This window comes from Oncorhynchus keta, chromosome 18 (assembly GCF_023373465.1).
Source record: "Oncorhynchus keta strain PuntledgeMale-10-30-2019 chromosome 18, Oket_V2, whole genome shotgun sequence".
Lineage (NCBI taxonomy): Eukaryota > Metazoa > Chordata > Actinopteri > Salmoniformes > Salmonidae > Oncorhynchus > Oncorhynchus keta.
Window position 1 is genome coordinate 32,281,323 of NC_068438.1, and position 15,332 is coordinate 32,296,654.

Here is a 15,332-nt window from a genome sequence, read left to right on the forward strand (position 1 = left end):
CCCTCCTACCTTCCCTCCCCTCTTCTCACCTGTCTTATCAGAGTTGCAGAGCAGGGTCTCTTTCTCCGCCCTCAGTCCAGGAGTGGGTCCATGCTTCATCCACGTGGCGATTGTGAACTGATCCGTCAGGTTCTGTGGCACCATCTGGTCAGGAATCTTTGCTGCTTGCCGCCCGTCAAACCGGAAGATGAGGTCGCTGTCCCGCCCACTGTCTGTCACAAGGGAAGCAGTCCAATTGGTGGAGACGCTGGGAGCAGGGAGAAGGTCTGTGCTGCCCGACGAGGCCCCTGGGTAATTGTTGCCATGGGAACAGATAAGGAAGCACAACAACACAGGACTGTAAATACCAATCAACACATATATACAGATGGTTCAGACTGACCATGGCTATGATCATTTATGAATAAGCCAGAGGTCCAGGCTTAATGTGTAAACGATGTTCAGAGTTTGATAGTGGATGTGAATATTGATTTGTGACAAATGAAACAGACTTTCAAAGGTAGGAGTGGATGAGAGTCATCAGAAGCCATGGCCATGCATAGAGTACATACTGCTTAATCTACCTCCAAGCATAGAGTACATACTGCTTAATCTACCTCCATGCATAGAGTACATACTGCTTAATCTACCTCCATGCATAGAGTACATACTGCTTAATCTACCTCCATGCATAGAGTACATACTGCTTAATCTACCTCCATGCATAGAGTACATACTGCTTAATCTACCTCCATGCATAGAGTACATACTGATTAATCTACCTCCATGCATAGAGTACATACTGCTTAATCTACCTCCATGCATAGAGTACATACTGTTTTATCTACCTCCATGCATAGAGTACATACTGCTTAATCTACCTCCATGCATAGAGTACATACTGCTTAATCTACCTCCATGCATAGAGTACATACTGCTTAATCTACCTCCATGCATAGAGTACATACTGCTTAATCTACCTCCATGCATAGAGTACATACTGCTTAATCTACCTCCATGCATAGAGTACATACTGCTTAATCTACCTCCATGCATAGAGTACATACTGCTTAATCTACCTCCATGCATAGAGTACATACTGCTTAATCTACCTCCATGCATAGAGTACATACTGCTTAATCTACCTCCATGCATAGAGTACATACTGCTTAATCTACCTCCATGCATAGAGTACATACTGCTTAATCTACCTCCATGCATAGAGTACATACTGCTTTATTTATCTACCTCCATGCATAGAGTACATACTGCTTAATCTACATCCATGTATAGATTACATACTGCTTTATTTATCTACCTCCATGCATAGAGTACATACTGCTTAATCTACCTCATTGAATAGAGTACATACTGTTTTATCTACCTCCATGAATAGAGTACATACTGTTTTAATTATCTACCTCCATGCAAAGAGTACATACTGCTTAATCTACATCCATGTATAGATTACATACTGCTTTATTTATCTACCTCCATGCATAGAGTACATACTGCTTAATCTACGTCCATGAATAGAGTACATACTGTTTTATCTACCTCCATGAATAGAGTACATACTGTTCTATCTACCTCCATGCATAGATTACATACTGCTTAATTTATCTACCTCCATGAATAGAGTACATACTGCTTAATCTACCTCCATGCATAGAGTACATACTGCTTAATCTACCTCCATGCATAGAGTACATACTGCTTAATCTACCTCCACGCATAGAGTACATACTGCTTTATTTATCTACCTCCATGCATAGAGCACATACTGCTTAATCTACCTCCATGCATAGAGTACCTACTGCTTTATTTATCTACCTCCATGGATAGAGTACATACTGCTTAATCTACCTCCATGCATAGATTACATACTGCTTAATCTACCTCCATGCATAGAGTACATACTGTTTTATCTACCTCCATGCATAGAGTACATACTGTTGTATCTACCTCCATGCATAGAGTACATACTGTTGTATCTACCTCCATGGATGGAGTACATACTACTTTATTTATCTACCTCCATGAATAGAGTACATACTGCTTAATCTATCTCTATGCATAGAGTACATACTGCTTAATCTACCTCCATGCATAGAGTACATACTGTTTTATCTACCTCCATGAATAGAGTACATACTGCTTAATTTATCTACCTCCATGAATAGAGCACATACTGCTTAATCTACCTCCATGCATAGAGTACAAACTGCTTAATCAACCTCCATGCATAGAGTACATACTGCTTTATTTATCTACCTCCATGCATAGAGTACATACTGCTTAATCTACCTCATTGAATAGAGTACATACTGTTTTATCTACCTCCATGAATAGAGTACATACTGTTTTAATTATCTACCTCCATGCAAAGAGTACATACTGCTTAATCTACATCCATGTATAGATTACATACTGCTTTATTTATCTACCTCCATGCATAGAGTACATACTGCTTAATCTACCTCCATGAATATAGTACATACTGTTTTATCTACCTCCATGAATAGAGTACATACTGTTTTATATACCTCCATGCATAGATTACATACTGTTGTATCTACCTCCATGGATAGAGTACATACTACTTTATTTATCTACCTCCATGAATAGAGTACATACTGTTTTATCTACCTCCATGCATAGAGTACATACTGTTCTATCTACCTCCATGCATAGATTACATACTGCTTCATTTATCTACCTCCATGAATAGAGTACATACTGCTTAATCTACCTCCATGCATAGAGTACATACTGCTTAATCTACCTCCACGCATAGAGTACATACTGCTTTATTTATCTACCTCCATGCATAGAGTACATACTGCTTAATCTACGTCCATGAATAGAGTACATACTGTTTTATCTACCTCCATGAATAGAGTACATACTGTTCTATCTACCTCCATGCATAGATTACATACTGCTTCATTTATCTACCTCCATGAATAGAGTACATACTGTTCTATCTACCTCCATGCATAGATTACATACTGCTTCATTTATCTACCTCCATGAATAGAGTACATACTGCTTAATCTACCTCCATGCATAGAGTACATACTGCTTAATCTACCTCCATGCATAGAGTACATACTGCTTAATCTACCTCCACGCATAGAGTACATACTGCTTTATTTATCTACCTCCATGCATAGAGCACATACTGCTTAATCTACCTCCATGCATAGAGTACATACTGCTTAATCTACCTCCATGCATAGAGTACCTACTGCTTTATTTATCTACCTCCATGGATAGAGTACATACTGCTTAATCTACCTCCATGCATAGATTACATACTGTTTTATCTACCTCCATGCATAGAGTACATACTGTTGTATCTACCTCCATGCATAGAGTACATACTGTTGTATCTACCTCCATGGATGGAGTACATACTACTTTATTTATCTACCTCCATGAATAGAGTACATACTGCTTAATCTATCTCTATGCATAGAGTACATACTGCTTAATCTACCTCCATGCATAGAGTACATACTGTTTTATCTACCTCCATGAATAGAGTACATACTGCTTAATTTATCTACCTCCATGAATAGAGCACATACTGCTTAATCTACTGTTTTATCCTCCATGCATAGAGTAAAAACTGCTTAATCAACCTCCATGCATAGAGTACATACTGCTTTATTTATCTACCTCCATGCATAGAGTACATACTGCTTAATCTACCTCATTGAATAGAGTACATACTGTTTTATCTACCTCCATGAATAGAGTACATACTGTTTTAATTATCTACCTCCATGCAAAGAGTACATACTGCTTAATCTACATCCATGTATAGATTACATACTGCTTTATTTATCTACCTCCATGCATAGAGTACATACTGCTTAATCTACCTCCATGAATATAGTACATACTGTTTTATCTACCTCCATGAATAGAGTACATACTGTTTTATATACCTCCATGCATAGATTACATACTGTTGTATCTACCTCCATGCATAGAGTACATACTACTTTATTTATCTACCTCCATGAATAGAGTACATACTGTTTTATCTACCTCCATGCATAGAGTACATACTGCTTCATTTATCTACCTCCATGAATAGAGTACATACTGCTTAATCTACCTCGATGCATAGAGTACATACTGCTTAATCTACCTCCATGCATAGAGTACATACTGCTTAATCTACCTCCACGCATAGAGTACATACTGCTTAATCTACCTCATGCATAGAGTACATACTGTTTTATCTACCTCCATGAATAGAGTACATACTGTTTTATTATCTACCTCCATGCAAAGAGTACATACTGCTTAATCTACATCCATGCATAGAGTACATACTGCTTTATTTATCTACCTCCATGCATAGAGTACATACTGCTTAATCTACCTCCATGAATAGAGTACATACTGTTTTATCTACCTCCATGATAGAGTACATACTGTTTTATCTACCTCCATGCATATTACTATCTACCTCCATGCATAGAGTACATACTGCTTTATTTATCTACCTCCATGAATAGAGTACATACTGTTTTATCTACCTCCATGCATAGAGTACATACTGTTTTATCTACCTCCATGAATAGACATACTGTACTACCTATGCATAGAGTACATACTGCTTATCTACCTCCATGCATAGAGTACATACTGCTTAATCTACCTCCATGCATAGAGTACATACTGCTTTATTTATCTACCTCCATGCATAGAGTACATACTGCTTTTATCTACCTCCATGCATAGAGTACATACTGCTTTATTTATCTACCTCCATGCATAGAGTACATACTGCTTAATCTACCTCCATGCATAGAGTACATACTGCTTAATCTACCTCCATGCATAGAGTACATACTGCTTAATCTACCTCCATGCATAGAGTACATACTGATTTATTTATCTACCTTCATGCATAGAGTACATACTGCTTTATTGATCTACCTCCATGCATAGAGTACATACTGCTTAATCTACCTCCATGCATAGAGTACTGTACTGCATTTATTTATCTACCTCCATGCATAGAGTACATACTGCTTTATTTATCTACCTCCATGCATAGAGTACATACTGCTTTCTAATCTACCTCCATGCATAGAGTACATACTGCTTAATCTACCTCATTGCATAGAGTACATACTGTTCCAAGCATTATCTACCTCCATGGATGGAGTACATACTACTTTAATTATCTACCTCCATGAATAGAGTACATACTGTTTAATCTACCTCCATGAATAGAGTACATACTGAGTACTTGTTTTATCTACCTCCATGCATAGAGTACATACTGCTTAATCTACCTCCATGCATAGAGTACATACTGTTTATTTATCTACCTCCATGCATAGAGTACATACTGCTTAATCTATTGCATCTACCTCCATGCATAGAGTACATACTGCTTAATCTACCTCCATGCATAGAGTACATACTGCTTTATTTATCTACCTCCATGCATAGAGTACATACTGCTTAATCTACCTCCATGAATAGAGTACATACTGTTTTTATCTACCTCCATGCATAGAGTACATACTGCTTTATTTATCTACCTCCATGCATAGAGTACATACTGCTTAATCTACCTCCATGCATAGATTACATACTGCTTTATATCTACCTCCATGCATAGAGTACATACTGCTTTATTTATCTACCTCCATGCATAGAGTACATACTGTTGTATTTATCTACCTCCATGCATAGATTACATACTGCTTAATCTACCTCTCATGCATAGAGTACATACTGCTTAATCTACCTCCATGCATAGCATAGAGTACATACTGTTTTATCTTTATTTATCTACCTCCATGCATAGATTACATACTGTTTTAATTATCTACCTCCATGAATAGAGTACAAACTGCTTAATCTACCTCCATGCATAGAGTACATACTGCTTTATTTATCTACCTCCATGCATAGATTACATACTGCTTAATCTACCTCCATGCATAGATTACATACTGCTTTATTTATCTACCTCCATGCATAGAGTACATACTGCTTAATCTACCTCCATGAATAGAGTACATACTGTTTTATCTACCTCCATGAATAGAGTACATACTGTTTTATCTACCTCCATGCATAGATTACATACTGTTGTATCTACCTCCATGCATAGATTACATACTGCTTAATCTACCTCGATGCATAGAGTACATACTGCTTAATCTACCTCCATGCATAGAGTACATACTGTTTTATCTACCTCCATGCATAGAGTACATACTGCTTAATTTATCTACCTCCATGAATAGAGCACATACTGCTTAATCTACCTCCATGCATAGAGTACATACTGCTTAATCTACCTCCATGCATAGAGTACATACTGCTTAATCTACCTCCATGCATAGAGTACATACTGCTTTATTTATCTACCTCCATGCATAGAGTACATACTGCTTAATCTACATCCATGCATAGAGTACATACTGCTTTATTGATCTACCTCCATGCATAGAGTACATACTGTTTTATCTACCTCCATGCATAGAGTACATACTGCTTAATCTACCTCCATGCATAGATTACATACTGCTTTATGCAACTCCATGCATAGAGTACATACTGTTTTATCTACCTCCATGAATAGAGTACATACTGCTTAATCTACCTCCATGCATAGAGTACATACTGCTTTATTTATCTACCTCCATGCATAGAGTACATACTGCTTAATCTACCTCCATGCATAGATTACATACTGCTTTATATGTCTAACTCCATGCATAGACTACATACTGTTTTATCTACCTCCATGAATAGAGTACATACTGCTTAATCTACCTCCATGCATAGAGTACAAACTGCTTAATCTACCTCCATGCATAGAGTACATACTGCTTTATTTATCTACCTCCATGAATAGAGTACATACTGCTTAATCTACCTCCATGCATAGATTATCTACTACTGCTTAATCTACCTCCATGCATAGAGTACATACTGTTTATTTATCTACCTCCATGCATAGAGTACATTTATTTATCTGCATAGAGTACATACTGCTTATCTACCTCCATGCATAGAGTACATACTGCTTTATTGATCTACCTCCATGCATAGAGTACATACTGCTTAATCTATCTCTATGCATAGAGTACATACTGCTTAATCTACCTCCATGCATAGAATACATACTGTTTTATCTACCTCCATGAATAGAGTACATACTGCTTAATTTATCTACCTCCATGAATAGAGCACATACTGCTTAATCTACCTCCATGCATAGAGTACCTACTGCTTAATCTATCTCTATGCATAGAGTACATACTGTTAATCTACCTCCATGCATAGAGTACATACTGTTTTATCTACTCCATGCATAGAGTACATACTGTTTTAATCTACCTCCATGAATAGAGTACATACTGCTTAATCTACCTCCATGCATAGAGTACATACTGCTTTATTTATCTACCTCCATGCATAGAGTACATACTGCTTAATCTACCTCCATGCATAGATTACATACTGCTTTATATGTCTAACTCCATGCATAGAGTACATACTGTTTTATCTACCTCCATGAATAGAGTACATACTGCTTAATCTACCTCCATGCATAGAGTACAAACTGCTTAATCTACCTCCATGCATAGAGTACATATTTTATCTACCTCCATGCATAGAGTAGATACTGTAATCTATCCATGCATAGATTACATACTGCTTAATCTACCTCCATGCAGAGTACATACTGCTTAATCTACCTCCATGCATAGAGTACATACTGATTTATTTATCTACCTCCATGCATAGAGTACATACTGCTTTATTGATCTACCTCCATGCATAGAGTACATACTGCTTTATTGATCTACCTCCATGCATAGAGTACATACTGCTTAATCTATCTCTATGCATAGAGTACATACTGCTTAATCTACCTCCATGCATAGAATACATACTGTTTTATCTACCTCCATGAATAGAGTACATACTGCTTAATTTATCTACCTCCATGAATAGAGCACATACTGCTCTACCTCCATGCATAGAGTACCTACTGCTTAATCTATCTCTATGCATAGAGTACATACTGCTTAATCTACCTCCATGCATAGAATACATACTGTTTTATCTACCTCCATGAATAGAGTACATACTGCTTAATTTATCTACCTCCATGAATAGAGCACATACTGCTTAATCTACCTCCATGCATAGAGTACATGCTTACTGCATTTATAGCATAATCTACCTCCATGCATAGAGTACATACTGCTTTATTTATCTACCTCCATGCATAGAGTACATACTGCTTAATCTACCTCCATGCATAGAGTACATACTGCTTTATTTATCTACCTCCATGCATAGAGTACATACTGCTTTATTTATCTACCTCCATGCATAGAGTACATACTGTTTTATCTATCCATGAATAGAGTACTACTGCATTACTCCTCCATGCATAGACTACATACTGTTTTATCTACCTCCATGAATAGAGTACATACTGCTTAATCTACCTCCATGCATAGAGTACAAACTGCTTAATCTACCTCCATGCATAGAGTACATACTGCTTTATTTATCTACCTCCATGCATAGAGTACATACTGTTTAATCTACCTCCATGCATAGATTACATACTGCTTAATCTACCTCCATGCATAGAGTACATACTGCTTAATCTACCTCCATGCATAGAGTACATACTGATTTATTTATCTACCTTCATGCATAGAGTACATACTGCTTTATTGATCTACCTCCATGCATAGAGTACATACTGCTTAATCTACCTCCATGCATAGATTACATACTGCTTTATTTATCTACCTCCATGCATAGATTACATACTGCTTTATTTATCTACCTCCATGCATAGAGTACATACTGCTTTATTGATCTACCTCCATGCATAGAGTACAAACTGCTTAATCTACCTCCATGCATAGAGTACATACTGCTTTATTTATCTACCTCCATGCATAGAGTACATACTGCTTAATCTACCTCCATGCATAGAGTACATACTGCTTAATCTACCTCCATGCATAGAGTACATACTGCTTTATCTATCTACCTCCATGCATAGAGTACATACTGCTTTATTTATCTACCTCCATGCATAGAGTACATACTGCTTTATTTATCTACCTCCATGCATAGAGTACATACTGCTTAATCTACCTCCATGCATAGATTACATACTGCTTAATCTACCTCCATGCATAGAGTACATACTGCTTAATCTACCTCCATGCATAGAGTACATACTGATTTATTTATCTACCTTCATGCATAGAGTACATACTGCTTTATTGATCTACCTCCATGCATAGAGTACATACTGCTTAATCTACCTCCATGCATAGATTACATACTGCTTTATTTATCTACCTCCATGCATAGATTACATACTGCTTTATTTATCTACCTCCATGCATAGAGTACATACTGCTTTATTTATCTACCTCCATGCATAGAGAACATACTGCTTAATCTACCTATATGCATAGATTACATACTGCTTCATTTATCTACCTCCATGCATAGATTACATACTGCTTTATTTATCTAACTCCATGCATAGAGTACATACTGTTTTATCTACCTCCATGAATAGAGTACATACTGCTTAATCTACCTCCATGCATAGAGTACATACTGCTTAATCTACCTCCATGCATAGAGTACATACTGCTTTATCTATCTACCTCCATGCATAGAGTACATACTGCTTTATTGATCTACCTCCATGCATAGAGTACATACTGCTTAATCTACCTCCATGCATAGATTACATACTGCTTAATCTACCTCCATGCATAGAGTACATACTGCTTAATCTACCTCCATGCATAGAGTACATACTGATGTATTTATCTACCTCCATGCATAGAGTACATACTGCTTTTTTGATCTACCTCCATGCATAGAGTACATACTGCTTAATCTACCTCCATGCATAGATTACATACTGCTTTATTTATCTACCTCCATGCATAGATTACATACTGCTTTATTTATCTACCTCCATGCATAGAGTACATACTGCTTTATTGATCTACCTCCATGCATAGATTACATACTGCTTTATTTATCTAACTCCATGCATAGAGTACATACTGCTATCTACCTCCATGCATAGAGTACATACTGTTTAATCTACCTCCATGCATAGAGTACATACTGCTTAATCTACCTCCATGCATAGAGTACATACTGCTTTATCTATCTACCTCCATGCATAGAGTACATACTGCTTTATTGATCTACCTCCATGCATAGAGTACATACTGCTTAATCTACCTCCATGCATAGATTACATACTGCTTAATCTACCTCCATGCATAGAGTACATACTGCTTAATCTACCTCCATGCATAGAGTACATACTGATGTATTTATCTACCTCCATGCATAGAGTACATACTGCTTTATTGATCTACCTCCATGCATAGAGTACATACTGCTTAATCTGCCTCCATGCATAGAATACATACTGTTTTATCTACCTCCATGAATAGAGTACATACTGTTAATTTATCTACCTCCATGAATAGAGCACATACTGCTTAATCTACCTCCATGCATAGAGTACCTACTGCTTAATCTATCTCTATGCATAGAGTACATACTGCTTAATCTCCTCCATGCATAGAATACATACTGTTTTATCTACCTCCATGAATAGAGTACATACTGCTTAATTTATCTACCTCCTTGAATAGAGCACATACTGCTTAATCTACCTCCATGCATAGAGTACCTACTGCTTAATCTATCTCTATGCATAGAGTACATACTGCTTAATCTACCTCCATGCATAGAGTACATACTGCTTTATTTATCTACCTCCATGCATAGAGTACATACTGCTTAATCTACCTATATGCATAGATTACATACTGCTTCATTTATCTACCTCCATGCATAGATTACATACTGCTTTATTTATCTAACTCCATGCATAGAGTACATACTGTTTTATCTACCTCCATGAATAGAGTACATACTGCTTAATCTACCTCCATGCATAGAGTACATACTGCTTAATCTACCTCCATGCATAGAGTACATACTGCTTTATCTATCTACCTCCATGCATAGAGTACATACTGCTTTATTTATCTACCTCCATGCATAGAGTACATACTGCTTTATTTATCTACCTCCATGCATAGAGTACATACTGCTTAATCTACCTCCATGCATAGATTACATACTGCTTAATCTACCTCCATGCATAGAGTACATACTGTTAATCTACCTCCATGCATAGAGTACATACTGATTTATTTATCTACCTTCATGCATAGATTACATACTGCTTTATTGATCTACCTCCATGCATAGAGTACATACTGCTTAATCTACCTCCATGCATAGATTACATACTGCTTTATTTATCTACCTCCATGCATAGATTACATACTGCTTTATTTATCTACCTCCATGCATAGAGTACATACTGCTTTATTGATCTACCTCCATGCATAGAGTACAAACTGCTTAATCTACCTCCATGCATAGAGTACATACTGCTTTATTTATCTACCTCCATGCATAGAGTACATACTGCTTAATCTACCTCCATGCATAGAGTACATACTGCTTAATCTACCTCCATGCATAGAGTACATACTGCTTTATTTATCTACCTCCATGCATAGAGTACATACTGCTTTATTTATCTACCTCCATGCATAGAGTACATACTGCTTTATTGATCTACCTCCATGCATAGAGTACATACTGCTTAATCTACCTCCATGCATAGATTACATACTGCTTAATCTACCTCCATGCATAGAGTACATACTGCTTAATCTACCTCCATGCATAGAGTACATACTGATTTATTTATCTACCTTCATGCATAGAGTACATACTGCTTTATTGATCTACCTCCATGCATAGAGTACATACTGCTTAATCTACCTCCATGCATAGATTACATACTGCTTTATTTATCTACCTCCATGCATAGATTACATACTGCTTTATTTATCTACCTCCATGCATAGAGTACATACTGCTTTATTTATCTACCTCCATGCATAGAGAACATACTGCTTAATCTACCTATATGCATAGATTACATACTGCTTCATTTATCTACCTCCATGCATAGATTACATACTGCTTTATTTATCTAACTCCATGCATAGATTACATACTGCTTTATTTATCTAACTCCATGCATAGAGTACATACTGTTTTATCTACCTCCATGAATAGAGTACATACTGCTTAATCTACCTCCATGCATAGAGTACATACTGCTTAATCTACCTCCATGCATAGAGTACATACTGCTTTATCTATCTACCTCCATGCATAGAGTACATACTGCTTTATTGATCTACCTCCATGCATAGAGTACATACTGCTTAATCTACCTCCATGCATAGATTACATACTGCTTTATTTATCTACCTCCATGCATAGATTACATACTGCTTTATTTATCTACCTCCATGCATAGAGTACATACTGCTTTATTTATCTACCTCCATGCATAGAGAACATACTGATCTACCTATATGCATAGATTACATACTGCTTCATTTATCTACCTCCATGCATAGATTACATACTGCTTTATTTATCTAACTCCATGCATAGATTACATACTGCTTTATTTATCTACCTCCATGTTTTATCTACCTCCATGAGAGTACATACTGCTTAATCTACCTCCATGCATAGAGTACATACTGCTTAATCTACCTCCATGCATAGAGTACATACTGCTTTATCTATCTACCTCCATGCATAGAGTACATACTGCTTTATTTATCTACCTCCATGCATAGAGTACATACTGCTTAATCTACCTCCATGCATAGATTACATACTGCTTTATTTATCTACCTCCATGCATAGATTACATACTGCTTAATCTACCTCCATGCATAGAGTACATACTGCTTTATTGATCTACCTCCATGCATAGAGTACATACTGCTTTATTTATCTACCTCCATGCATAGAGTACATACTGTTTTATCTACCTCCATGAATAGAGTACATACTGCTTTAATCTACCTCCATGCATAGAGTACATACTGCTTAATCTACCTCCATGCATAGATTACATACTGCTCCATGCATAGAGTACATACTGCTTAATCTACCTCCATGCATAGAGTACATACTGATGTATTTATCTACCTCCATGCATAGAGTACATACTGCTTAATCTACCTCCATGCATAGATTACATACTGCTTAATCTACCTCCATGCATAGAGTACATACTGCTTAATCTACCTCCATGCATAGAGTACATACTGCTTTATTTATCTACCTCCATGCATAGAGTACATACTGCTTAATCTATCTCTATGCATAGAGTACATACTGCTTAATCTACCTCCATGCATAGAATACATACTGTTTTATCTACCTCCATGAATAGAGTACATACTGCTTAATTTATCTACCTCCATGAATAGAGCACATACTGCTTAATCTACCTCCATGCATAGAGTACCTATATCCATCTCTATGCATAGAGTACATACTGCCTACCTCCATGCATAGAGTACATACTGCTTTATTTATCTACCTCCATGCATAGAGTACATACTGCTTAATCTACCTATATGCATAGATTACATACTGCTTCATGTATCTACCTCCATGCATAGATTACATACTGCTTTATTTATCTAACTCCATGCATAGAGTACATACTGTTTTATCTACCTCCATGAATAGAGTACATACTGCTTAATCTACCTCCATGCATAGAGTACATACTGCTTAATCTACCTCCATGCATAGAGTACATACTGCTTTATCTATCTACCTCCATGCATAGAGTACATACTGCATTTATCTACCTCCATGCATAGAGTACATACTGCTTTATTTATCTACCTCCATGCATAGAGTACATACTGCTTAATCTACCTCCATGCATAGATTACATACTGCTTAATCTACCTCCATGCATAGAGTACATACTGTTAATCTACCTCCATGCATAGAGTACATACTGATTTATCGACCTCCATGCATAGAGTACATACTGCTTTATTGATCTACCTCCATGCATAGAGTACATACTGCTTAATCTACCTCCATGCATATATTACATACTGCTTTATTTATCTACCTCCATGCATAGATTACATACTGCTTTATTTATCTACCTCCATGCATAGAGTACATACTGCTTTATTGATCTACCTCCATGCATAGAGTACATACTGCTTAATCTATCTCTATGCATAGAGTACATACTGCTTAATCTACCTCCATGCATAGAGTACATACTGCTTTATTTATCTACCTCCATGCATAGAGTACATACTGCTTAATCTATCTCTATGCATAGAGTACATACTGCTTAATCTACCTCCATGCATAGAGTACATACTGTTTTATCTACCTCCATGAATAGAGTACATACTGCTTAATTTATCTACCTCCATGCATAGAGTACATACTGCTTTATATGTCTAACTCCATGCATAGAGTACATACTGTTTTATCTACCTCCATGCATAGATTACATACTGCTTAATCTACCTCGATGCATAGAGTACATACTGCTTAATCTACCTCCATGCATAGAGTACATACTGTTGTATCTACCTCCATGCATAGATTACATACTGTTTTAATTATCTACCTCCATGAATAGAGTACAAACTGCTTAATCTACCTCCATGCATAGAGTACATACTGCTTTATTTATCTACCTCCATGCATAGATTACATACTGCTTAATCTACCTCCATGCATAGATTACATACTGCTTTATTTATCTACCTCCATGCATAGAGTACATACTGCTTTATTTATCTACCTCCATGCATAGAGTACATACTGCTTTATTTATCTACCTCCATGCATAGAGCCCATACTGCTTTATATATCTAACTCCATGCATAGATTACATACTGCTTAATCTACCTCCATGCATAGATTACATACTGCTTAATCTACCTCCATGCATAGAGTACATACTGCTTAATCTACCTCCATGCATAGAGTACATACTGCTTTATCTATCTACCTCCATGCATAGAGTACATACTGCTTTATTGATCTACCTCCATGCATAGAGTACATACTGCTTAATCTACCTCCATGCATAGATTACATACTGCTTAATCTACCTCCATGCATAGAGTACATACTGCTTAATCTACCTCCATGCATAGAGTACATACTGATGTATTTATCTACCTCCATGCATAGAGTACATACTGCTTTATTGATCTACCTCCATGCATAGAGTACATACTGCTTAATCTACCTCCATGCATAGATTACATACTGCTTTATTTATCTACCTCCATGCATAGATTACATACTGCTTTATTTATCTACCTCCATGCATAGAG

General features: G+C 36.7%; 1 protein-coding gene across 1 annotated transcript in view; it reads right to left on the reverse strand.

Annotated features, from left to right (window-relative positions):
* Window positions 1-15,332, reverse strand: part of LOC118396889 (calsyntenin-2-like) — a 365,777-nt gene that overhangs the window by 152,169 nt on the left and 198,276 nt on the right. Inside the window, exon 6 of the mRNA XM_052467906.1 lies at window positions 30-287. Coding sequence (XP_052323866.1) covers window positions 30-287 — 258 coding nt within the window. The remainder of the gene's footprint in view (window positions 1-29; window positions 288-15,332) is intronic.